The sequence below is a fragment of the Cervus canadensis genome, chromosome 8 (assembly GCF_019320065.1).
Source record: "Cervus canadensis isolate Bull #8, Minnesota chromosome 8, ASM1932006v1, whole genome shotgun sequence".
Classification (NCBI taxonomy): domain Eukaryota; kingdom Metazoa; phylum Chordata; class Mammalia; order Artiodactyla; family Cervidae; genus Cervus; species Cervus canadensis.
Genome location: NC_057393.1, coordinates 62,614,066 through 62,640,002, shown reverse-complemented (window position 1 = coordinate 62,640,002; position 25,937 = coordinate 62,614,066). Strand labels below are relative to the sequence as shown.

The 25,937-nt window shown below is 46.5% G+C and overlaps 2 protein-coding genes and 1 long non-coding RNA gene across 4 annotated transcripts; 2 read left to right on the top strand and 1 right to left on the bottom strand.

Annotated features, from left to right (window-relative positions):
* The first annotated feature begins 1,382 nt into the window (after positions 1–1,382).
* On the top strand, positions 1,383–16,059 carry VDAC2 (voltage dependent anion channel 2). Of its 2 annotated transcripts, none has more exons than XM_043476464.1 (10): positions 1,383–1,541; positions 1,973–2,027; positions 3,096–3,164; positions 3,956–4,005; positions 7,750–7,902; positions 7,994–8,046; positions 9,076–9,303; positions 10,270–10,420; positions 14,314–14,371; positions 15,667–16,059. In XM_043476464.1, the coding sequence occupies exons 2-10, from the start codon at positions 1,997–1,999 to the stop codon at positions 15,756–15,758; spliced, it is 885 nt and encodes a 294-aa protein (XP_043332399.1). In that variant the 5' UTR covers positions 1,383–1,541; positions 1,973–1,996; the 3' UTR covers positions 15,759–16,059. The 2 variants fall into 2 exon arrangements, with proteins under 2 accessions (XP_043332399.1, XP_043332398.1); XM_043476463.1 differs by lacking the exon at positions 1,383–1,541 and adding an exon at positions 1,613–1,769.
* A 2,287-nt stretch (positions 16,060–18,346) lies between these two features.
* Positions 18,347–20,392, bottom strand: COMTD1 (catechol-O-methyltransferase domain containing 1). The gene is made up of 7 exons (XM_043476465.1): positions 20,174–20,392; positions 19,900–20,027; positions 19,551–19,656; positions 19,344–19,462; positions 19,196–19,250; positions 18,809–18,942; positions 18,347–18,599 (listed from the first exon to the last, which is right to left on the bottom strand). The coding sequence occupies exons 1-7, from the start codon at positions 20,265–20,267 to the stop codon at positions 18,447–18,449; spliced, it is 789 nt and encodes a 262-aa protein (XP_043332400.1). The 5' UTR covers positions 20,268–20,392; the 3' UTR covers positions 18,347–18,446.
* Positions 20,393–20,558: 166 nt separating this feature from the next.
* On the top strand, positions 20,559–25,661 carry LOC122446363. Its single transcript, XR_006270856.1, has 5 exons — positions 20,559–21,449; positions 23,119–23,212; positions 23,984–24,278; positions 24,968–25,026; positions 25,466–25,661. It is a non-coding gene; the product is annotated as an uncharacterized LOC122446363 (long non-coding RNA).
* The last annotated feature ends 276 nt before the right edge of the window (positions 25,662–25,937 follow it).

Sequence of the window (25,937 nt, the reverse complement as noted above, 5' to 3'; positions counted from 1 at the left end):
GCAGACCAATTCCTGGTGGAACCAGGCTGATTTCAGACCAACCTGTTTGTGCTTGAATGAAGGAATTAACCAGTGCTTCTGGTGCTTGGGCTTCCCTTGTGGCTCAGCTGGTAAAGAATCTACCAGCAATGTGGGAGACCTGGGTTCGACCTCTGGGTTGAGAAGATCCCCTGGAGAAGGAAAAGGCTACCCAGTCCAGTATTCTGGCCTGGAGAATTCCATGGAGTATACAGTCCATGGGGTCACAAAGAGTCGGACACGACTGAAAGACTTTCACTTCATTTCTTCTAGTGCTTGAACTCTTACCAGCAAAGACTCTTACCTTCTTCTAACCCCTTACAATGAGAAATCCCGACAACGACGAAGCAAGATTGCTGGCTGGGGTTGCTCTCGGAGGGAAATCCAACAGCCTGTAGCTTTTTATTCAGGTTTGCATTGTGGAAGCCTATCTAATTATCCTTTTTTCCTGGTTTAGGAGGATATGGAACCTTGGCAGCATTTGAGCAGAGGTGACTTTCAGAGCCAGAGTCCGGGAAGGAAAAAAGGCTTTGCTCATAGCCTAGGGTTGTTAATGGCTATTAAAGGCCACTTCATCTCATTTAAGCTTAAAAGAAGCTGGAGTACAGAGGGGATAAATTGTTGATATTTGCGATAGATTCCGAAGCCTAAACTGACCCTACTTACATCTCATTAGACAGCTCATTTTTTCTTATTCCCTTGGTTCTCCCACTCTTCTTGCACACCCAGTGAACTTGAGTGCGGCGTTCTAATGCTTGGTCAGCATGTTTCCTAAAATTTCCAGCAGGAGTGACTCATTAAAACATCTTCAGTTCTGAGTGTGTAAGGCAATCGTACCTCTAACGGGGACAGAAGCGGCAGAAAAGGAACCCTAGGGCCTTAGCCCGGGTGGGGGCGGGGGATCGAGGCAAGGCGGGGCACCCCGAGACAAGCTCAAGTTTGTTCAGGGAGGGGCAGCCCAAGAGAGCTTCTCAGGTCGAGCCCCGCTCAGCAGGGCAATTACACCGAGGTGGGAGGCGGGACCAGGATAGGGAGTGCCCGAGGGGCAGGAGGTGCGCCTGTGCTCACTCCCTTCTCCTTGGGCTGGGAGGCAGACAGGGTTTCTCAGAAGCGCACGCTGCACACGCTCAGTGTAAAAGAGGTAGTGCTCAGCTGACTCCTTCCTAGACTGGGGATTGGCTCTGCCGGGTGTGCGAACCACAGGGGAGAAAGGGAGTTGGAGAGACGTACGTGACCGGGGGATGTGCAGCCGCGCCCAGGCGCGCCGAGCCCTGCGGAGGCACGCGCCTGACGCCCCGCCCCGCCCGTGACGTGCGCGCGCGGGGCCTCCACCCCATCCCCCGCCCGCGCGTTCCCCCCCGCGCTGCCTCCGCCGTTCCCCGCCCCCTCGCCTCTGGGGCTGCCCTCGTCGCTGCCTGACCCGAGGTCGGGCAGCTTCTACTTTTCCGGCCCCCGCCGAGGTACCGAGGCGGCCCACCTCAGGGGAACGGGTGCGCTCGGGACACGTGGTCGTTTCGGAGCAGGTTGGAGTGAGCAGCGGGCGGCGCTGCGGGGACAGGCGCGGCGGGCAGCCCCAGGGGTAGCGGCAGGGTCCTGGCGGGGGGAGGACAGGGTTGCGGCGGGCGGAACGGTGTCTCCTTCACTTCGCCCTCCAGCCGCGGCAGCTGCAGCCCGACGCCTAGCGAGCCGAGCGGCCTCAGCTGCTAGCGGAGCGGCAGCGGCGCCTTCCCTTCCCCCCCGGAGACCACCAGGTATCACCACGCCCGCCTCACTCGGACCCTGGGCCTAGGTCCCGGCGGCCAAGCAGGACGCCTGAGTCGGACTCGGGGTCGGCCCTGACTCCCTAAGATGGCCGCGCTGCCCCGCGCCCCTTCTTCCCGATGTCTGAGACCCCCTTCTGGCCCCTCGATTCGCTTTTGACCCCCGCTGACCGCACTTCTTGTCCCTCCCTCAGATCACCTCTCCCCTCGGCCTCGCCATGGCGACCTACGGACAGAACTGCGCGCGGCGTAAGTCGAGTGGGGTTCTCTGCGGGGTGGGGCGGCGGTGTCCTGGCAGCCGAAGCCTGCTGACCAGAAAACCTCAGCTTCTTTCCTCGTATCTCTCCAAGGGCTTGTAAACTCACCCCTTTCGGTAGCCAGTCCGCTGTCTGACTTCCCTGGCTCTGCGGAGGAGGGTGTGTGTGGCATGGATTTCGGATAGGGGGACTAGGCCTGGGGAGTTGGTCTGTGGCCGCATTCACCTTCAGTTTTTGGACGTGCGTTTGATGAACTTGGAAGCAAAAAGTTATTGTCGGGTTCAGCCTTTGGAGGATTGGGCCGGTCACTTTTTTAGAGGAAGTAGTAACCCCCCTTCTGAGAGCGCAAGGTCATTACATGTGCTCCTAAGGGCGTGGACGTGCTGTGTAGAATGAATGAGCTGGTGTGGCGAGCTCAGATTGCTTGCCCTTAAGCCTCATCGCATCGGCCGATTACTTGAGTGTCATATTAATATGTTCAAAGTGTATTGGATGTTTAGTTAATGCAGAAGCTTGAGTTAAACATAGATAGCTGCATTTTTTTAAGTTCCAATGTTTACGTTGCCCAAATATGAATTTTTTTTTTCTTTCCATTCTAGAATATTGTTTTGGCCCCTGCGGATACTAAAGGATGAATGGGGGAGGGACGGGGACATGTCTTAGTATTTATTTTATCTCATTTGGTTAAATTGGCCCATTCCAGCGAATTTTGGCAGATATATCTTTACGTATAGGTATATATCTGTATGTGTTCGATTTTTTGTACTTGTCCCGTCCTAGGAAGTGAGGTTATAAGCACTGTGTAAATTTAGGAATAGAAAGTCTGGAGGGAGTTTCCCAAGTTTGTATAGTTACTTAACTGTTACTATCCATTTTAGAAATAACCGCTTTGGTGCTGATATCTCCCTCATGGAGTTTTGTTGTAGTTTTATTGTAGCTTCTAGTGGTTTCAAAACCAAGTTGGCCTGTTCGGATTTAATGATAGCAGTGGGTCCTAAGCTAGTTTTTGGACAGACTGGGAGAACGAGGACATTAACACAGGAATGTTTCTTCCCACCAGCAATGTGTATTCCTCCATCATATGCTGACCTTGGCAAAGCTGCCAGAGATATTTTCAACAAAGGATTTGGTAAGAACTGTTTAAAAAATTTTAGATTAGAAGTGAAAATGGGTAAGTTTGGAATGCTTGGTGAAATTAATAATTTCTTCAGATAACTTTTCTGGTGAAAAAGTACTGTAACAATCTACATTCCCCCTTCATCCCAGTTTTCTCCATTTTTTCATTCTTTAGTTCAAGAAATTTATTTTTAAGGAAAAAAAATTTTATGCTTTTATTTACTTTCAGTGATACAGTTTAGGTCTTGGTTGACTAGAATTATGTTTTTTTACTGTTTTTGGCTTTTATGGTGGTGACTCCTAAAGGATTATGGGGTTTTTCAAATAAATTTGGGTTTTCTTGAAGATTTTGTTCCATACCTCAGCGTCCCTATCCTTTTAGCTTTTTTTGAAGTTGTTTAGATTATTAATCCCAAAGTGCGGTATGCCTTTGGGACAAATGTTGTAAATGCCTGTATTATTATAAGTTGTCGACAATTCTTGTATTTAAATTAAATTGATTGATCTGATATTTAGGTTTGAAAAGCTTTCTTTAGTACGTGCTTTATTAAAAATGATTTGAAAGCCTTTTTGAGGGTGGGTGCCAAATACACATCGACACACTGGGCAAAGCTTCCTGGAGATGTTCTGTCCTTTACACGTTAGTTTATAGAATAATTAAAATTGTTTTCATTTAAATACTGTATATTAACACATACTTATCTTCCTCTAAATATGTGATTTTTTTTAACGTAGAGTCAGCCATTGGTGTGCATCTTTTTGTACAAAAGAATCATTTTGTTCTTTTTTGCTTTCTACTTGAAGGTTTTGGGTTGGTGAAACTGGATGTGAAAACAAAGTCCTGCAGCGGCGTGGTGAGTGTTAGGTATTTGATAAGTAGTGACAAACTTCTTTGTAACTTTTGAACACATAAAATAGTCATAACTGAAAGATGTCTACCCATTTTATTTTAAAGAAGATAATTTCATTTTAAAAGAATTTTACCTTGATTTATTTTGGCTTTAGATATGATTTCTGATTTTCATGTGTTTTGCCATGCACAAGAAATTCAGAAAAGACACTTAGTCCTGTGGTATTTTGTTTACTCAGTAAGATTGCAAGCTTGAAGGTAGGAAAGTTGTTACACTTTTTTGTGACCCATTTAATACCTTTGAAAAGCATTCAGGGAGACTTCCTGTTGGTCCAATGGCTGAAACTTCATGTTCGCAGTGCAGCGGGCCTGGGTTTGATCCCTGGTCAGGGAACTAGATCCCACATGCCACAATTAAAGGATTCCGCATGCTGTAACTAAAAAGAGGATCTTGTATGCTGCAGCTGAGACCCAACACAGGCAAATGAATAGATAAATAAATATCTTTTGAAAAAAGGAAAATTACTTGAGTCATGGGCTTAAAAATATTCAATAACTTTTAATTTGAGTATAATAATTATATAGTGGTCATAATCTAGCAACCCTCCTTGGGGGGAAATTTCCGCTTGTATTTTGTGAATTTAGAGAGTCTTAAATTTGAGTATTTTTAAGGAGGTTAATATTTTGATATTTGGATGTCTTGATTCTGCCTAACAAACTCCCTCAGAGTAAAGTAAAATTAAATTTTGTGTAATTTTTTTTTCTCCTAAAATTTTTTGAGATTCTTTAGGGGATGGGTATAGTGTATGTGTGTTGAATGTTATTATTTTGATAAATTCTTTCTATAGTTAACTCCCTTAGTGTATGCAATTGGTATTTACTTAATAATTTTATAGTTTCTTAATGCCTAGATTTGGATTTCTGGGGTTTTATATTGGTCACATCTGTTTGGTTTCTTTGGTCAGAAAGGAAGCCTGAGTATTCATTGTGGATGAGTGACTTACTAGCTCAGGGTAACAGGTTACAGAGAGCAGTGACTTGGTGTTTGTTTGTGTTCACTCTTTAAACTTGTTGGCCCCTTTTAAACAAGTTGCTGAAACACAAAAACCCTTCTTAAAAAAAGTAGAAGAATCAGTTCTAGTGTTTAAAATTTTACTTGCTGGCTGAAGGGACAAAATCAACTTTAAACTGGGGAGTAATCAGAGCAGTATATCTAGTACTAGATTGTTTGATAAATCAAAATCTTTGAAACGAAAGGCTTATGGTGGACAGGAATTTTATGAAATTAGACTTAAGAACATGAGGGTTTATCGAAGTTTGATTAGATACAGTATGTTTTAATTTACATTTAATGTATATAATTCAAAAACATTGTACTGATCTTAAAATAGGTACCTGGCCCCAACTAGTCCCATTAATGCCTGGTTCTCTTTTCCCACCTGAATTGCAAAGATGTCAGGGTTACCCCAGAATGTAGAAGCCTAAGTGTCTTCATGAGGAGTGAAAGATATAAGCTTTGCTGGTGGTATCATCTGACCCAATTCTGATCCCAGATCATAGTATGATCTTTGTTTTCTGTCTTGAGCACTCCTAGGCTTGTACTCAGCATGTATATAAGCTCAGTTTATGGGCTGTTGGGTGGCAGTGGGTGGGACCTCAAGAATCATTAATCGTTGTCATTCAGGGTTAAGAATAGATATTCATACATACTTACATTTCAAGTATCTGTTAGAACACAGCTCCATATATTTTATATTGTTTTAATAATGTATTCCTTTCGTGTTCAGTTCAGTCGCGTCCGACTCTTTGCGACCCCATGAACCGCAGCATGCCAGGCCTCCCTGTCCATCACCAACTCCCGGAGTCCCAAACCCAAACCCATGTCCATTGAGTTGGTGATGCCATCCAACCATCTCATCCTCTGTCGTCCCCTTCTCCTCCTGCCCTCAGTCTTTCCCAGTATCAGGGTCTTTTCAAATGAGTCAGCTCTTCGCATCAGCTGGTCAAAGTATTGGAGTTTCAGCTTCAACATCAGTCCTTCCAGTGAACACCTGGGACTGATCTCCTTTAGGATGGACTGGTTGGATCTCCTTGCAGTCCAAGGGACTCTCAAGAGTCTTCTGCAACACCACAGTTCAAAAGCATCAATTCTGCACTCAGCTTTCTTTATAGTCCAACTCTCACATCCATACATGACCACTGGAAAAACCATAGCCTTGACTAGACAGACCTTTGTTGACAAAGTAATGTCTCTGCTGTTTAATATGCTTTTTAATACCCTTTTGTGTAGAGCATGTGAAAATATGCATAACTTTCACAGACCCATTTAATCCTCCAGAGGTAGGAGGTTTAAACTTTTTAAAGTTATGATATCTGAGACCTGGAAAAGTGTCTTCCTTCGTGTTACTCATTTAGTAAATACCAGCCAGAATTTGATATCAGGACTCCTAATTTTACATCCAGTTTTCTTTGCTAACACAATCTGGTGCTTTTTACTATGGGCATTGAATGCCAAGCTTTGACTCAGTTTCTATTAATGAAAGCAGCTAATTTCAGGAGATAGTGTATAAGACCTAAAGAATCGAGTCTGTGTCACTGGAAAGCAGCAGTTACACAAATGATGTTTTGTAAGTGAAAGATGATTGCTCTTTTCTTCAGTGGATACAGTTTTGGATATTTCCTCATTTTGCAAGTATCACAATTTCAGGTTGAAATCCTCTTATCTCTAAAATGTTCAGATCAGCCATTTTTAAATATGGCTTTCCCATATAGAGTATAACATTGGTAGTCAAATTAGAACCCTCAAGGCATTTTAATATTTTATCTTGGAAGAGTTCAGCTGCTTGCCTGTATATTATACTCATAAAGATTAGATTTCTGGATTATCTATAGCAGATTTTAAATTTCAGATAAGCTCTTTCCATATTATACCTTCCTTTTCAGTTGGTGTACAGTTAGGGATTGGCAAGTTACTTACATTTGCTACAAACAGAAGATTATATGATATATTTCAAATTAGTCACTGCACAGATTTTCCTCTAATGATCATCTGTTCTGCAGAGTATAGTTTATATTATGGATGATATGAACCAGTTATAAGGAATTTACTTCCACCAATTTTTTTTTTTTTTTTGAAAATGTGAAAGGTGATTGGAAAGGCATAGAACCTGATGAAGACTATGTCAGAAAAACAGAATATTGAGGTTACTAAAGAATTGAAAACTTTGTTTGTGTCATAGATTCTTTCAGTGGAGTGCTGTCCTTTTAGGGATTTTCAAGGGACCATTTCATAGTAAATTGTGTGTAAACTGATTTTAATGGAGGGAGTCTATGATTAGCCATACTGACCTATTTAGTGTTTCATTGAATATCAGGTAGATTGGAAGCAGTTCTAAAATATCCATTCACTATCCCTTTGCCCCCACTGATTTTTTTTTTTTTAAACTCAGAATCACTTTAGCAGAAATTTCCTTAAAAACTTCATAGTTTGTTGTCCACTTGAGAATCATACTCAGGTAACTTTTGATCCATTGGTTGAAAATGCAGTGGTAACAAGATGGTAGTCAGTAATTAACAGGCCAGTTTGTCACTCTTGTATTTACTCAGTAGCAGAGGGTTAGGAGTGTTTGGGAAGCTAGAAAAAGGGATTAGTGAATTACTAAGGGTTTCAGTGGGGTTTGTGTAAGTTAGAAAGTTTATTACTGTAGGCTTACAAGAAAGTTCCTGAACTTGTTTATTGTCTTGTTAGGAATTCTCAACATCTGGTTCATCTAATACAGACACTGGTAAAGTTACTGGGACCTTGGAGACCAAATATAAATGGTGTGAGTATGGTCTGACTTTCACAGAAAAGTGGAACACTGATAACACTCTGGGAACAGAAATCGCTATTGAAGACCAGGTAACATTTTGAAAATGTGCTTTAGTATTAATTATTTTTGTGTTTCAAAAAGGAAATAAACTGAAAACAAATTCTTTTTCTCTTGAAATAGATTTGCCAAGGTTTGAAACTGACATTTGATACCACCTTTTCACCAAACACAGGGTAAGCACGGGCATTTTTGTCTGCTTTAAGTTTAAAGCTTTCTTCAGAGTATTTAAGGAAGGTGCACATTCAGATGTCTTGTGTTGGCAAATTTCTGTTTCTCCCTTTGGAGCGTGAGCAGTATGGTTCTTGGCTTGCCTTCAGCTATTTGCCTTTTATCATTGTGGCACTAACTTGGAATGAACATTATTTTTAAATAGGTTTTTGTGACTGATTGCAGCTCTGCAAAGCGTTCTTCCTATAGTGGTGGCAATCTAGTCCCCCCAGGCGCCTTTGTCTTTTACTTCATTGAGCTGTGGGGTTTTTTTTCCCTCTTTTTTTAGTTTCTTATGATTATCCTGCTACCTGTTTGGAGGCATACCTTAGAGATATTGGAAGTTTGGTTCCAAATCACCGTAGTAAAGTGAATATTGTGAAAAAGCAAGTCTTCCAGATTTTCTAGTTTCCCAGTGCATATAAAAGTTCCTTTTACACTAGATTATTGACTAGTAAGTGTAAAACAGCATTATATTGGGGGAAAAACAATATACATACCTTAAGTTGGATGGCATCACTGACTTGATGGACTTGAGTTTGAGGAAATTCTGGTGTGCTGCAGTTCATGGGGTCGCAAAGAGTCAGACATGACTGAGCGACTGAACTGATACCTTAATTAAAAAATACTTAAAATGCCAACCTTCATCTGAGTCTTCAGTAGTAACATCAAAAGATCAGTGACCACAGATCACTGTTACAAGCATAGTAATAATAAAAATGTTTGAAATGTAGGAATTACCAAGACGTGACACAGAGGCACAAAGTGAACAAATGCTATTGGAAAAAACACCAACAGATTTGCTTGATGCAGGATTGCTGTAAACCCTTAATATGCATCTGTGTGGGGAAGCACTATAAAGTGAACTTCAATAAAACAATGAAGTGTGTCTCTACTCCCCATTATAATGAGATTCATGTAAATCTGTTTTGTACCCTCTGACTGTAAATCTTTCTTACTGGCATCAGTTTTAAGTCAGTCTGTTCTTTTTCTAGAAAGAAAAGTGGTAAAATCAAGTCTTCTTACAAGAGGGAATGTATAAACCTTGGTTGTGATGTTGACTTTGATTTTGCTGGACCTGCAATCCACGGTTCAGCTGTCTTCGGTTATGAGGGCTGGCTTGCAGGGTACCAGATGACCTTTGACAGTGCCAAATCAAAGCTGACAAGGAATAACTTTGCAGTGGGCTACAGGACTGGGGACTTCCAGCTACACACTAATGTGTGAGTATTTCTTTTTTGAGTTATTATGATGTGGGACCTCAGAGTGGTGTTGCTGTCTCCTGTTATCTCTGAATCTTGGTACAACCTAAAGGAGTTCTCTTAACATAAAAAGATCATCTTTGGGCATTTCTTGAATGCCCTCCCAGAAGTGTATAGAAATGTTACTCTGTATAAAAATTGTTACTCTGAATTTTAGTGCTGAGAGAGTGAATGTTCATTTCACATGAGGCTTGATGTGCTTGGGATTTTTGGAAGAGGCTAAGACGGGGTCTCCTTGGTGGTCTGGTGGTTAGGATTTGGCACTTTCACTGCCATGGCCTGAGTTCAGTCCCTGGGAGGGGACCTGAGATCCCACAAGCTGCACAGTGTGGCCAGGGGAAAAAAAAAAGATACTGCCAAATTGTACTAGTGCTTTCATTTAATTGTGATGTGTAAGGTGCTCATTTGATAGGATTGCCTAAAGTGTATAGCATTTTTTCTTAACCCAAAGTAAATGTGTATGTGGAAAGGACTTAAAGAATTTTTTCCCTTACAAAAATGATGCATTGGTATGTAACAGGAGTAAAATAAGAAAACCAGAATTGTCCACAATCCCACCACCTAGATGTATAATTTTTGTTAACTATTAATGCTTTGATGTTTCACCTTTTTATATGTGTGTATATAAAAATACATGCCAGAAAGACTGTTTCGTAATCTTCACTACATTAATGTATTATGATCATTTTCCTATAGCGTTATGTATTCTTAGTGATTGTTAGTGGCTGCGTGGTAATTCTGCTGAATGGATATACCATGATTTATTTGACCAATTCGTGTTTTTAAAACTTTAAAGTTTTCAGTGAAACACTAGAGACCCATGTAAGCAATTGCTTTTATTTAAATGTAATGCTATAGTGTCAGCCATGTGCCTTAGACATTATTACATTGTCTAGTCTAGATTGACTAATTTAAAATATCTCATAGCAATGATGGTACAGAATTTGGAGGATCAATTTATCAGAAAGTATGTGAAGATCTTGACACTTCAGTAAACCTTGCTTGGACATCAGGAACCAACTGCACTCGCTTTGGAATTGCAGCTAAATATCAATTGGATCCCACTGCTTCCATTTCTGTAAGTACTCTTGTGGGCTTAGAATGGGATTTTCATTGTGGGACTTAATCTTTGGATATATTAGATTGTGTTGAAAATTGTAACTGTGGTTCACTCACTTCCCGGTTTATACGTAGGTTGAGATTAGAGCTTTGAATGCTGGTTTTCCTGTGGAGATGGTGTTAGATGTTTGATGTCCAGGCCACAGCAGTGTGTTTAAATTAACCTCAAAGCTACTGAAGTAGTACAAAAAGTCAAAGTGTTGGTCGTTCAGTTGTGTCTGACCCTCCGCGACCCCATGGACTGTAGCCTGTCAGGTCCTTTGTCCATGGGATTCTCCAGGCAAGAATACTGTTGCCATTCCTTTCTCCAGGGGATCTTCCTGACCTAGGAATTAAACCCAGATCTTCTGCATTGCAGGCAGATTGTTTACTCTCTGAGCCACCCGGGGAAGCCCACTGAATAGTATAGATGATAACTGTGAGGCCCAGTCCTGTCCAGGCCCGGGGAAGCCAATGTTTTGGGCCCTGGGCAGTTACCATTCTTGTTGGGAACTAATAGTAGTATGTTACTTTATGTCTGACTTTAATAGTTTACAAAATATCTTCTGATTTGATCTGAGTAGCCAGTGGTACACATGCTGTTTTGCAAGTGAAGAAACTAAAGCTTAGAGAGGAGAAGGACTTAGTCCACTGCTAGGGAGGGAGAAAAGAAGGGGTAGTCCAGGACTGTACTTGGAAGTACATTGAAAGACATGCAAGTCTTTCAATTTCCCTCCTGCCTAGGGTGTCCAGGTAGCTCATTTTGCTTTGCCTGGGACTATCCCAGCTTTAGCACTAGAAGTCCTACGGGAACTTCCTCCCCTTTTTCTCAGGTTAATTGCGTTGCATGGCCACCTTAGTCCTGTGCTTGGACTCCTGCTGCTGTTTCTTCCTTCAGTCATAGTGGATTGTGGTAGGAGGGAGTGCAGTGTCTGAGGGTGTGGGGCACTGGCTCCAATTTCAGGCAGATCAGCAACTATTCTGTGTGTTGGTTGGTTACAGGTCAGGCACTGTTTGTACTGGAATGAGAATTAAACCTTCATGAGAGTTACTTCTGTTACATAAAATGATGTTCATTCCTGGGGACAATATGTTTTAATAATTTAGGCAATTAAGTTTTAACCCCATTCTTGTTTCTTAGCAGAGTTGTTATCAGAGAGAATGAGAAGCACCCAGAACGCTTCTCCCATTGGCAAAACAGCGATTTATTTATTTTCCTCTTCTCTGTTTCTAACTACACCTTAGCAGTAAAACCCTCAGGATTCACACTATGCTGTGGTAGCTGCATTGCTGTTCTTTTCAAATGTATGTCTCTGGCACCCTCACAGGTTTAATACCAGCAGAAGATGCAACTCTTTCACAGTCTAAAATGGGAAGAAGGCAGCTTGGGACTTGTGTATCAGTGAATGACTTCTGAGGATTAATTTGGAAATGTATTTAGCATATCCCACCTAAGTTGTGCTGCTGTTACCATAATCAAGCATCACCCCTGAAGCATTGCATAATGCTCCATCAGTTTTGTGGTTGATTCCTAAAATAGTAGGAGCTATTTTATTGTCTGGGCTCTTGATTTGTTTGGCAGGCTTCCCAAGAGGCACAGTGGTAAAGAATACGCCTGCTAATGCAGGAGATGCAAGTTTGACCCCTGGGTTGTGAAGACCCCCTGAAGAAGGGAAGGGCAACCCACTCTAGTAGTCTCACCTAGAAAAATCCCATGGACAGGAACTGGGCGGGCTGCAGTCCACAGGGTCACAAAGAGTTGGACACGACTGAACTGCTCAGCACACTTGATTCATTTGGCACAAGATGGTTACTGGTGGGCATTTCTTCCTTAGATAACTTAACTCACATGGTCATTGGAGGCTCATGAAGACTTGGCTCTAGTGCCAAGTGAGTACAAGTGTCATTGATGTGACTTTTGCCTGTATGTTATCATTTCTTGTTTGGGCTGTTACGATACATTGCAAAAAAGTGTAGATGTCAAATTATTTCCAAGTCTCTTTAGATCCCAGAGACTGCTTGTTACCTTTTTGTTTCCATAGCACTCAAAATGCTGAAGAGCAAAGGTACCTGACTAGGTAACTAGGCCGTGGAGATTGGGATGAGATGATCCCACTACAGCCATAGGCCTCTGGTGTGGCTTAATGGTCTGAGAAGTGGGGAGAACGGAGCTGGAAGCTTCTGACCGTGTCTTGCTCTCTGGAATTCTCGTAGCCTTTGAAAGTCTGTGACTAAAATCCTAAAATAGTGGAATTGTACAGGGCGGGTAGGGATCTGGACTGTTCAACAGTGCTCCGTTGGAACATCTGAAGTACAGTCTAGTTATATGCAGCCAGGACCCAGGTTTGTTCATGAGAGGTGTAGGAAAGTGAGGTAAAGAAGTTGTAGTCAGTCTTCAGAGGAAGTGCTTATCATTTGGAGATTTAGAGCATGCGTGGTTTAGATTCTTGAGGAATACCCTTGAAAGTAGTGTGTCATAGTCACAAATTTAAACTATACAAATGCCATATTTTGAAGGTGGTGTATATGTCATATTGTGTAGTTAGCCTGGTAAACTTCAATTACTCACATACTGGTGTGGTTTTGTTGTGTTAGATTAGATTCAACAAGAACAATTTTTATGAGAGTACTTAGGCTTTTGTGCTCTGTGGACAATTTAGGGTCTGTAGATACATCATCAAAGATAGCAAGAGTTTTGTGTCCTGCTGACAATTGAGTTTAGTAGATAAGAATTAAGCGGGGCCTGGTTTTTGCTTCAGTTCAGCTCAGTTGCTCTGTTGTGTCTGGCTCTGCAACCCCATGGACTGCAGCATGCCAGGCTTCCCTGTCCATCACAAGCACTTGGAGCCTACTCAAACTCATGTCCATCACGTCAGTGATGCCATCCAACCATCTCATCCTGTGTCGTCCCCTTCTGCCTTCAGTCTTTCCCAGCATCAGGGTCTTTTCCAGTGAGTCAGTTCTTCTCATCAGGTGGCCAAAGTATTGGAGCTTCAGCATCAGTCCTTCCAATGAATATTCAGGTCTGATTTCCTTTAGGATTGACTGGTTGGATCTCCTTGCAGTCCAAGGGACTCAAGACTCTGCTTCAGCACCATAGTTCAAAAGCATCAATACTTTGGCACTCAGCTTTATTTATAGTCCAACTCTCACATCCATACATGACTACTGGAAAAAAAAAAAGCTGTGGTTTTTATAGCTTTTACTTGGCATACCTTTGTGAGGCGTGGGTTGGTGGTGGCCTGCTGCAGGGTCGAGGACATTGAGTGCAGCAGTGCGTGCATGGGACCTTTTGAAGGAGGTCGCCATTATCTTCATTTCCTCCACCATAGTTTGGTCTTGGGTCAAGCAACAGGGAGGGAACACAGCCCCGCCCATCAATGGAAAATTGGATTAAAGATTTACTGAACATGGCCCACCCATTAGAACAAAACCCAGTTCCCCCCTCAGTCAGTTTCTCTCATCAGGAAGCTTCCATAAGCCTCTTATCCTTATCCATCAGAGGACAGACAGAATGAAAACCACAATCACAGAAACCTAACCAAACTTATCACATGGACCACAGCCTTGTCTTGCTTAAGAAGACGTTGAGCCATGCCATGTAGGGCCACCCAAGATGGATAGGTTATGGTGGAGAGTTCTGACAAGATGTGGTCCGCTGGAGAAGGGAATGGCAAACCACTTCAGTATCCTTGCCTTGAGAACCCTGTGAACAGTTTGAAAAGATTTTTGCTTAACTTAATACAATATTAAATTTTATTATCTCACATGGAAAAGTGAACATGTCATGATTGCATGATAGGGAAATAACCTAGGGCCTTTGTGTCTCCATTCAAAAATTTGTCTTACATTTGTTTTTGCATTTTATCTTAGGCAAAAGTCAACAACTCTAGTTTAATTGGAGTGGGCTATACTCAGACTCTGAGGCCTGGTAAGTTTTAAGGACTGTTCTGATAGTATTTTCAAAATCAGTTATCATTTCTCAGCTTCTTTTGTAAAACTTTCAAACATACAGAAGAGTTGACAAAAGTACAGTGAACACATGTTTACCTTTTGCTACAATATTTTCTTCTTTTTTTTAATGCTGGGCTATTTGGAAGTTGACATTTCCCTAAATGGTTTAGCATGCAAACATTGTCCTTCATAAGCACAAGACTGGTTATTTACTTTCTTCGCTTGTACCTGAAATGTCTTGTAGTAATTTTTATCTCTCCAGTCATTGTTCACTCATTGCTTTGGTCATTTGATCTCTAGAGTCTCATTTACTTTACATAATAATTTGATCCTTGCTTGTTTTCCAGAGCAGTACTTCTTTAATACCAGGGTGTCATTTACTTTACATAATAATTTGATCCTTGCTTGTTTTCCAGAGCAGTACTTCTTTAATACCAGGGTGCATGAATCACTTTGGGATCTTATTAGAATACATAGATCTGGGGTATGGGGTTCTGTCTTTCTAACAAGCTCTTAGGTGATGCCAGTGTCACTGGCTCTTGAACCAGCATTTGAATAGCAAGGTTCTGAAGCACTTGGAACTTTTCCCGATACTTTGACTCTTCTGAAAGCTGAAGAAAAGAATGGTGCCACGAACACTCATCTTCCCAACATTGACCAGTTACTAACATCTACCGTGTTTGTTTTCTCCCTCCTTGTCTGTATACATAATCCTTTTCTCTTTTTTACCCACATATTCTTACAAATTAAATGTATATTTTGCAAACATACAGACACATCAGCCCTAGCATACATATGAGAGTAAGACATTTTTAACTGCATCACTTTAAAGACGTCATAACTACAATACTGTTTTCACAGCTAAAGAAATGAAGAGTTTAAAATAATACCTAATATATAGTCAATATGCAGATCTCCCTACTTTCCCAAAGTGTGTCTTAATTGTAGCTTTTTCTTTTCTGGGGTCCAAATTGTCTTTTAGTCTGGATAGTGTATTGAACATGATTGAATTTTCTAGAACCATTTTTAGTTGTTGTTTTTTTTTAACCCTGTTTGAGCTTGATTAACATTTTTGTGCTCCATGACTTGATGCTTTCCTTGCTCAGGATGGAGCCAAGTGAACTGGCTGGTCTCTCAGGTACTCCCAAGTGCCCTCTGGTGGCTGGCACTATAGGTCCCCCGACAAGCTGAGAGAAAGTGACAGGCTGTGAGGTGACTGCTGACTCCCATGAGGTGTTGCGGGTCCGTGATGGTGTCTGCTTTTGTTTACAGGTGTGAAGCTTACACTGTCTGCCCTGGTAGATGGGAAGAGCATTAATGCTGGAGGCCACAAACTTGGGCTTGCCCTGGAATTGGAGGCTTAATTCAGCTGAAAGAAACCTCTGGAAAAGGGTATCAGAAGATTTGGCCTTAATATATTTCCAGTGTGACCAGCAGGCTTCCCCCCGCCACCCCCCCTGAAGGTGATCAAAACAAAGGATGATCTAAACAAGAGCTGTATTTTAAATATTTAGACAGTTACTTGTTAGCTGGTTTCTAGTTGAATTGGTTGTCTATCTAGTTACCAATACTGCAGTCATGCAGTCACCTATACATTATTTAAATGTATTTAACTGTTAAATGTGCTACCCACCAATAATGAAATAGACATTTATGAAAACTGTGCAGTTGTGTGCATGTTTGTTTTTATGTTCCTTTTAACATTGAATACTGCCGTTGAATGAGATGGATCAGTGGATGTCTTAAGGTTAAAATTTTTTGTTAAATTCAACCATCATTAGAATTACTTTTGGTATCCTGAAACATTACAAATTATGAATAAAATGAGTATACATTATTAATGACTCCAAGTATTTGCAGAGTTAAAAACATGGCAGCTAGGGTCAAATATTCCTGGTAGTATATCTAGCTAGTACTTCTCCAGTGAGCATTTGTTTTGCTCTTCTTATAAATCTGTGCCACAGAGTCCTCTGATCTGAGAATAACTCCATAAAATGTTTAGACTACAGTATAAGAAGAAGATATATGACTTCATATCTTCAGTTTGTAAATGTGTATAAAATTACATTGGATCATTATTAACTCCAGGAAGGATTAGTGAGTAAATGACGAAGAAAGAGAAATGAAGGGATGGTGCTGAAGGTTGTATATACACACCATACCCCTTTGGGCTATTGCTATGGAAATGATCCAGGCCCTAGTTAGGTGGGATGGGACTAGGCGTAGGAAGGTGGAATAAGGAGTAGACAGTGTCAATACCCAGACAGTCTATATGGGCCCCAGTGAGAGGTCTAACTCATTTCTTTCCAGGTAGACACTGAAAAGCTTGGGCCCAAGTTTGTGACCAGAGTGGCTTCAAGCTAGGTGGCCATTGGCCTTAATCTAAACTTGAACTGAATGATAGCAATTAATAGATGATTCTGGTTGGAAAAGTAGGAAAGAGGAATTTTGATGGGAGGAGAGTTGGAACAATATCATTGAAGGTTAGAGAAGAGTTTTGTTCAACACATTCATAATACTAGATTTGTGGTATAGTTTGTTGCCAGAGAACAAATAAGAAAATGTAGTACTTGGACTCATTATCCAAAAAGTGATACATGCTGAAAATTTCCAGGTCAAGAATCTGATAAGAGAAACCCAGATTAGCTGTCCACACAGATGGAATGTGGGGCACAGAGATCCCTCTGATTTTACTGTTTGTCCTAAGGGACTGGCTGGAATGGCCTACTGTATAAAACACAAACTTTATGGCAATAAGTTGGGCTCTGAACCAGTTTGTTTTGAGTCAGGCAGGACCTATTGCTAGGAAAGAAGAAAAACAAGAAAAGAAGTCTGCAAGCTAGATGTGAAAGTGCCTATACTTAAGAGTAAAATGGACCTGTTCACCCATGTGCATCCTAGTATGCTTTTATGATTGGGAGAGAGGAAGATAGGTTTTCAGCCAGGTTCCTAAGGGTTGTCTGAAATGCAGGGTATATCCGTGAAAGTTGTCAGCTGTGGGTTCATGGGACTCCTGTGGCCTTGGTTCTAGCCTCTTCCAGGTTTACTTCTACTTCAGGGCTAATGTGGTGCCAAAACCTAATTGTATTCTAGGCTGAGGCTGTTTCTGCCTGAGGCAATTTTAGTGGAAAGAACACTTCATATATGAGCCTGATCTTCATTTGTGGTGTAGAGGTAAGATCTTCCTACAGATTGGTGAGGTGTAAACAGGTTTAAACCAGAAGAGTGAAGCACCTGGCTCCCTCTCCCCCCGCAGCTTAAATAGGCTTATGGAAAACCTAACATTCTCTTTGTTTCCTTCTGGGGAACTTGTTAAAAATTGCCTCCTACCTATTGGACTGTCTGCTTCACACCTCTGGCCAGTGACCCCATGTCTCATGTTCCTCCAGGACTTCGGGGAGGACAGTATATACTCCAGTAACCCTGAGGCCCTCAGTCTAAGTCAAGTGGCCTGGTCTCAGGTGATGTTGACCAGGGCCTCTACTGCAGAGGTGAAGCCAGGTTCAGTTTTGTGAAGACATGGGCACATGGCTAGCAGAATTGGTGTAGCCTACAACAGTACAGTGCAAGGACCCTTTCCTGCCCCCGGATGCCAATTTGTTCTCCACTAGTGTCCTAGCTTCATTGAACAGGAACTTCATTCGCTTGCTTCTCTTAGGAAGAGATGTAAAGAGGGAGTCCAAGAGGCCTCTACCAATCTTCCAGCCCTTAGGTCCCCTGGAGGTAAATCTCCATAAGGATCTGGGGTTTCTAACCAGTTCCATGTGGGTGGGTCAGTTAAAACTTGATATCTTGCCTCCAGTCAGCTGGAAGCTCCGGTGGTCAGGCCACAGCCCCAATGGTGCCAGAGGGTCCTCAGGAGTGTGCCAGGGAGGGGATGAATATCTGTGGCCGCAAGGTTCCCTTTTGGTGAAGAAGTGGCCTTCCCTTCCCGCACCACTGAAGTACAAGATCGTGTCCCAGGCCTCACTTTATTGTCAGATTCAAAGCAGGCGCGGAATGGCTGGGGTTCCCAGGGCCCCTCCCTTGATGCCACTCACTAGGGGCCAGCCCTAGATCTTGAAGGCTAAGGTGAGGCCGTCGCCCAGGGGCAGGAGGCTGATGTGGACCCTGGCATCCCGCAGAATGCGCTCGTTCAGGTTTCGTACACGCTGGGCCGCCTTGTCCTGTGGTTTAGGCTGCAACACCTCTCCCTGACACAGGACCTGCGGAGGGGCGGGGCACTGTGGGGGCGGGGCCTGGGGGACCTGAGCAGGGCAGAATGGAAAGCCCGGGAACTCGGTTGGAATCCCTGGGGTAGGAGCTTAAGCCCCTGTATTGGGCGGGGCTTTGGAGCACCGGCGAGGAGAAGCCTGAGGAAAAGATGCACCCTGCCCAAGAGGGTCTCTTCTACCCCCCGGGGGCTACCCCTTACACCGAGCACAGCGAGGACACCTCCGGGTCGCAGCAGCTGCAGACACCGCTCATAGTAGGCGGTGTAGTTTTCCTTATCGGCGTCCACCACGGCGACGTCGAAGGTACCGGCCTCGCCCGCGGCCAGGAGCTCGTCTTGCAGGGGAGGAGGGGCAGAGGCGGCTGAGTCCGCAGGCCCCAGCAGCCAGCAGCCCCCGCCCAGGCCGGCCCAGGCGCTGTGGCCATTCAGGTACTCGAGGGCGCCGGCCTGCCACCCTGCGTGTGGCCGTGGACCGGGTGGCGGGGGGCTGTCACTGCCCAAGCCCGCCTGGCGGACCGGGTCACTGGCTCGTGCCGGGTGGTCCCATTAGGGAAATGGCGCCCAGGCCCTTTCCACTCCGTTGCTCACCCAGGGTCTCCAGGGCGGGCTTCAACCGAAGGTCGATTTTGTGCTCCTCTTCAGCCTGCAGGAGTGGGGTCAGAGTCAGCATGTCCCTTCTCCCGGAGCTGGGAGTGGTAGGGCTCCAGCGGCCTAACGAGGTGTGTGGGGCACTTACCTGCCTCCACAGGGGACGCCCCAGCTCGGGGGGCCCTGCGTCCACCTCGCAGGTCACCACGCACCCGGCCGGGGGAAGGGCCAAGGCCAACGCTAGGGCTGAGTAGCCTGTGAAAGTGCCTGGGGAAACGGACACGGACAGGCTCAGACCAGAGTAGGGGGACATCCCGGTGACTCCAGTCCCCGGTGTCCCCGACCGTGTGCCTACCCAGGTCCAGTGCCTTCTTAGCCTTGATGAGGCGAGCCAGGTTGGCCAAGAGCTGGGCCTGCTCACGGGTCATCATGGAATCCCCCTGCGGCTGCTCCAGGGTCAGCTAAGTCGGGGGAGGAGAGGGTCGCGCTAGCTCTGCCAGTCACCCCTCTGTGCCCCAAGTTTAGAGCCTCAGGGGCGTGGCTATGGGCGTGGCTCAAGGGCAGACCCTACGAACTCCCACTGTGCCGGGCCTGGGGAGCCCGGAAGCACAGAAAGGGCTATAGCCGCAGCTCAAGGTCACACGGCCACGTGGGTCCCTCCCTGCCCGAGCTGGGCGCCCAGTCCCGCTCCCGGCCCTGCTGACCAGTCGCAGGCTCCGCAGCGCCGGGTGCTCCCGCATGGAACGGCTCAGCAGATACTGCCACAGGGGGCTGTCCTCAGGGGGCAGCAGGCGCTTCTCTCGCCGGGATCGCCAAGGAGGGAACCATCTCCCTGCAGGAGAGGGGTGGTGCCGGGTCAGGGCCTGGGTGTCCAGAGTGCCAGGGGTTAGCCTCAGCCGCAGTCAAGCCTCGCTTCTGCCCCCGCCCGCCTCCCCGCGAGGCCTTTGCCTAGGGTACGGAAGGCTCGGCGCCACTTACCCAGGAAGAGGCCGCTGGCGAAGGCAGCGCCCAATGCGGCCGAGCCCAGGGCCAGCGCGGCGGGCACAGAGATTCGGGGCACTGGCTGGGTCATGGTGCGGGCCGGAGGCAGCTGGCGTCCAGGTCACTTGCGCTGGGGCTACTGGGACCGCCGCAAGACCCGCGGGCCCTCGCGGCTCCGCCTTGCCGGGGCAGTGTCCTCGGAGCTGCGGTCTCGACCACCATCTGGCGGCCACATGCCCTTACTGCAAGCCCCCGCCCCGAGGGGTTCTGGTGTCATCTGGTGGCCGTTTCAGCAACTGCGCCGGGCAGGGAGGAAGCACTACATTGGGTGTCTGGGTTTTTCCCTCCCGACGCCAGAGGTCTAGGGGCCTAAGTCCCAGAGGAAAATTTGAAGCGGCTCAGATAGTAAAGAGTTTGCCTGCAAAGCAGGACACGAGGGTTCGATCCCTGGGTTCGGAAAGATCCCCTGGAGAAAGAAATGGCAACCCACTCCAGTAATCTTGCCTGGAAAATCCCATGGATGTAGGAGCCTGGCAGGTACAGTTCATGTACAGTTCATGGGGTCGCAAAGAGTCGGACACGACTGAGCGACTTCACTTTCACTTTCTGGCTATGCTTCTTCCTCATCGCTACCGTTTTTTTCTGAGAATCCCTTGGGGCATATGTGAGTGGGTGAATAGACTGTCGATATAATAGGATAGTAACAGGTACAAAATGATAGAAAACAAAGGAGCCCTGGGAGTGACTGAGAGAATCAAAGGAGGCATCTTGGGGGAGGTCACCAAGGATGTCAGGTTGAAGGAGTGTATATCTCGGGGGGACACAACCATAGGAGGGGTTCAGGAGCCCTGGGGCAGGTCTGGTTGATGGGGTGCTGAGACAATATCCTTAGCTAAAATCCTGGTTGCCAGCTGGACTTGGATATGAGATCTCGGACCCATCAGTCTCTCTGAGCCTCTGGTTTTCCTTTGTGTAAAACTGGGACCGTCTTAACGTTAATGACACTAGATCACACAGCCTGGCACACAGTAGGTGCTCCAGAAATGGCAGCCATGGTTATGGTCACAGGTTGGAGGGAAGACATCTTGAGGAGGGGACGTCAGAGGGCAGGTGAGTCCCCCTTGCAGGTCTGTTCAGCAGGGATGCAGGGACGCTGTCCGCTGAACATCGATGAGAACACTTGCTGTGTGCCAAATGGGGTGGGCCAATGAGAGATGCTGCCCTGCTTGTGTTCATGACGCTGAGCTCAGGGATCACAGGACACAGGGAACTGGTGAGCAATCCCAGCTTCACAATTTCCTCTTCTGTAAAGTGGGGTTCTTAATAGTGCCAACCCCCTGGGGGTGGGGGTGGGGAAATGAAGTGAAAAAATCCAGGTGAAGGAGTCACACAGAGCCTGGCACCTACTGGGCTATAAGTGTTACATTTAAATGAGTCAGATTCCATCGGCCGCTGCTCCAAGGCTGTCCCCCTGACACCAGACCTTCAGAAAACACACTGGGCAGACTGGAGCTCCGCTGCGGGGAGCTTCCCAGGCGAGGCTCGGCCCAGCAAGGCTCAGAGACCGGCTTGCTCCGGGTCTGGTGCGGGGGCGGCTTGGCTGAAGCTGAAGACCCGGGCGAACTGGGAGCCCAGAGCCCAGAACTGACCGGAGCTGTGGGAGCCCGGGCACGTGGGTAGACCAGAGGAGTGGAGGGCGGGATCGCCTTGCAGACCCAAGGGTGGGGCTGATCCTGTAACCAATCAGCCCGCCGCACCTCCCCCCCCCCCCGCCCCGCCCCGGGAAGGGTTCAAGGGAGGAGCCTGGGGTCTAGGTGCTGCGTGGGTTCCAGTCAGCCCTCTTAGTTCCTCCCAGTTCCCCCCAGTTCCCCGTCGCCAGGCAAGCGGCCTGCTGGGAAGGGCAGTGCGTTTCCCCTTGCCTTTTGATCTTTTGCATCCCGCTTGTCCCCAAAAATGTTTCTCTGACCTGACTATTCTCCAGGTTGAGGATCGAGGCCACTGTTCTCTGCCGCGCCACCCCTCCTAGCTGAGCACACAGCAAGTGCTAAATAAATGCTCTCTGAATACCGAGCTGGGGATGCCTCAGGCTCCTGGCTGTCGGGAACTGCCCTTCAGGACGGTGCAAATAGTAACAGTGAGGGGCGTTTCACTGAGCACCAGGCACTATCATCCAGCTTCCTTGTGAGACTGCGATATTATTCCCATTTTCTGGAGGAGAAGACCAAAGTTCAGAGAGACTACTTCTCCACACTTACTTCCCCAGCCCTGCTTTGTTAACCCCTCTGACGCCCTGGCGGGAGGGGGTCACACAGTGAGCTCTTTTGACCCAGAGGAAACCAGACTCCCAAGAAGAGCTTTCCTGGCACCTCCACTGAGGCCCTTCCACCGAACCAGGTGGTACCGGGGCCCTGGGCTCAGCCTGGCCTGCAAACCCTCACTCTTCTTTCTGTCTGGGGGTCTGGGTTTGGGCAACCCCCCAGTTCACACCAGAGCCTCCCTCCCCGAGCCTGGCTTCAGACCGGAGCCTGTGGAGGTGGGGGGCAGCCAGGGAGGGGAGGCATGTCACCATATATCCCCGTCAGATTAAAAAACTAATTTGAAAAGATTAATGTATTCCATTCTTGTTACGCTGGCTCTGATACCTCTGGGCCTGCTGCTGCTCTGCCTCCTGATTATTGAATTTTTATGGCCTGGTAATTAATTGCAGATTCCCTGTTTTGTTCTATTTCTTTTTCTCTGACATTTTAATTTCAACAAAAAGCAGTGGTCTCCATGCAGGTTCTCTCTGGAGATCCTAATGGTCTATAAAACAGAATGACTTATAGACGTGGCACCCACTTCAGTTGGCGAGCGATTGTTTGAAACCTTGCTGATCACGCAAAATTTAATTTTTCCACCTCCCTCCCCCAGTCGCTACTCATTTCTTGTCTCTTCCATTACAGTGCCCGTATCTCAGCTCACAATGAGGGGAGCAAAGTGTCGTCTCCAAAACTGTTACAGTGCCTTTTCCTTGAAGACCAGGGGGCTAAAGACAAAGTAGGTTTTGGTTACTTTCCTTGGAGGTGGCCCCAGTGGTGGCGGTGGGAGCTGGGCCTCCCCGGAGGGCCACATGGATGTGGGCAGCTGCCTCCAGGGGTGAGGGAGAGGGAGGGTCTTTTCTGCCTCTCTCAGTTGCCCTTTCGGCTGAGTGCAACTGCCGCATTAGGCACCAAGGTGCCCACAGGCTCATGAGGGCCGGGAGGATGGGTGCCCATATGTGTTGTCAGGTCCACACCAGGAAATCAAGGGGTTTGACCTGGCCAAATTCTCAGCCAGACTGGGTCACTGTAAACAGCTGTTCACAAAGACACATCTGGAAGAGGCTCTTGCACTCCTACATCTCCCGGCCCTGCTAACATCACAGAGGCTGGGCACCTTCCTCTAGGGACCCCCAGCACTGGGCAGGGCAGGGGCAGAAGAGTAAGGTCATGGAATCAAGTTGGGCCTAAAGGATTGGAAATTCAGGTATCTTCACGGGTCAGGCAGGCAGGCAAGCGGAGGGCAGCGGGGAGCAGTAGGGACTGTGGCGCTCCAGAACTCACGCCCCATCAGAAGGTGTGGTGGCCACTCAGCTCCAGCCAGCACAGCCATGTGGAAATTAGTGCGCGTTGTGGCCGGAGCTTCTGATTTTTCAAAAGAGGTTGGAAATCTGGCTTTTATGTGAAACCTCACAATTTGAAACATTTGGGTTAGATTTTTTTTTTTTTGAAGCTCCATGTCAGCTGAACTGAATACATCTTTGATCTTCGTGTCTGATCTGGCCCACAGGACAACTGTTTCTGCTGATTTGGAACACAGATCAGAGACATGAGGACACAGAAGTGGATTCTGTTGGGGCTGCAGAGGCCTCACTGGCCGGCTGATGGCCCCCAGTCCCATGACCCTGCCCCAGGAATCCTTCTTCCACCCGTGGGCCCTTCAGCCCTCTTCCTGCCCTCGTGGGCTCTTCCCCAGCAGCTGTGGTCTCCTGGAGGTGGTGCCTGTGGGCCTCCGTCTGGGGCTTGCTCTCTTTAGGCCTCCTCTTCACAGAGAAGCTTGTGGCCTGGAGTCCGACCACAGCTGGGTGAGTGATGCTGAGCTTTTCACCTAAGACTTTGAGGGGCAGTGACTCCAAAAGCCCCCAGAGTCCGTGTAACTCCACGGACTCTGGGGGCTGTGGTGGGTCGGGTGGGCTGATGCAGACAGACCACGAGTCAGGGGCCTCTGGGGCCCCATGGCCTATTCCTACCTCCTCTGAGTTGAGATGCTGTGGAGCCAGTGCTGGGAGTGCTCTGGCCTCTTATGCCCGTTTCCTCACTTGGACAGGCCGAATGGGAAGTGACTGCATGGGCTTCAGAGTCAGAGGGTCTTGGGTTCAAACGCTGATTGGTCCACCACTCACTTTGTGTCTGTCTGAGCTCAGAGTTTTTCAGCTAGAAAAATGGGCATGACCCTTCTGTCTTAGTGTTCTGTGTAATGAACTATCACACGCTGAGTGACTTTAAAAAAGCATGCCATTTTTAATCTCATGGTTCTGTAGGTCAGTAGTCAGGCTAGGCCAGGCTGATCCTCTGCTCAGGGTCTTACCATGTGGAAGGCGAGGTGGCATCTGTGGGTACAGCTCTGCTTGGGCTCTGGGCCCTCCTTCAAGGTCTCCAGTTCTTGGCCAAATTTAGTCCCTTCTCACAAAACCCCTCCTTCTCAAGGCCAGCAAAGGCACCCCGAAAACTTCTGGTGCTTCTGCCTCATTCTGCTTTCCTTTCTACTTTCCAGGGTTCACATGATTCCTGGGGACCCATCTAGCTCATCCAGGATAATCTCTTCATTTCAAGGTGAGCTGGTTAGTGACTGTAGTTCCATCTGCAAAGTCCTCCTTGCCGCTCATGATGACAACCATGAGAATAATGGTGGTGGTGGAGATGGTGAGAGGGTGGCAAAATTCAGCACAACCTCCAACCTCTCAGAGTTGTAATGATTAAAATACCCCTACCTAGTTCTCTTCCCTCCTTTCTTGAGAACCACGGTGTTAAGTATTTAAATACTGAGACATATAAGTGGCAGAGTCAGGATGTGAACCTGTCCCCATCTCAGCTGCACCACTGGGCCCAAGTTCAGAGCTCATGTGTCTCTGGGGAGTTCACTGAGTTCCCTTGAGAGGCTTCCACCATGTGCCAGGGATTGACCTGTGATCCGGCACTTGGGTATCTCTGGGAGTCCCCAGCGGATGACAGGTGTGTGTTTCATGGTGTTACCTGCTTCTTTCTTTCTGAGGGATGGCTGGGGTGCCACTATCACAACCATTCCTGGGCAACATGGCTTTTGCCGGACACCTCAGCTGAACCTCAGGAGCCTCCCAGTGGTGAAGACTTCATGGGATCCTTTTGAGAAACAACAAAGTAAAGTCCTCCTGCAGTTCTTCTGTCTCCACCTTGAAATGGTGGCCTATGTTGTGAGTCCTTTCTTCCCTAAATTAAGACAAATACACATGTCCCAGATGCCCCTGCAGGCATGGGACCTGGTACCCACAATCAAATGTACTGCACAGGACTCACAGGCAAATGTAGCTTGTGAGTCTGTGGCTGGAAGGAGAGTGAAGCTGTGACAATAATTGTGATGGAGGTGGAGGTGTCTGTTCCTGCCAAGGATGGCTGTGGTGGAGCCTCTGCTCAGAGGGGTTTTCATGAGAAAGGTCCCTTGCTGTGTAAAGATGAAATGCTTGGAACTGTAGCAGCTATCTTGTGGC

Bases quoted from the DNA above. Each gene is read 5' to 3' on its own strand.
- COMTD1 (XM_043476465.1), bottom strand. From the start codon at position 20,267: ATGACCCAGCCAGTGCCCCGAATCTCTGTGCCCGCCGCGCTGGCCCTG. The intron at 19,463-19,550 runs GTAGGCACACGG...CCGTTTCCCCAG, and splicing joins TAAGAAGGCACTGGACCTGG to GCACTTTCACAGGCTACTCA. The intron at 18,600-18,808 runs GTAAGGGGTAGC...GCCCCTCCGCAG, and splicing joins GTGTCCTCGCTGTGCTCGGT to GTCCTGTGTCAGGGAGAGGT.
- VDAC2 (XM_043476464.1), top strand. From the start codon at position 1,997: ATGGCGACCTACGGACAGAACTGCGCGCGGC. The intron at 3,165-3,955 runs GTAAGAACTGTT...TTCTACTTGAAG, and splicing joins TATTTTCAACAAAGGATTTG to GTTTTGGGTTGGTGAAACTG. The intron at 10,421-14,313 runs GTAAGTACTCTT...ATTTTATCTTAG, and splicing joins ATCCCACTGCTTCCATTTCT to GCAAAAGTCAACAACTCTAG.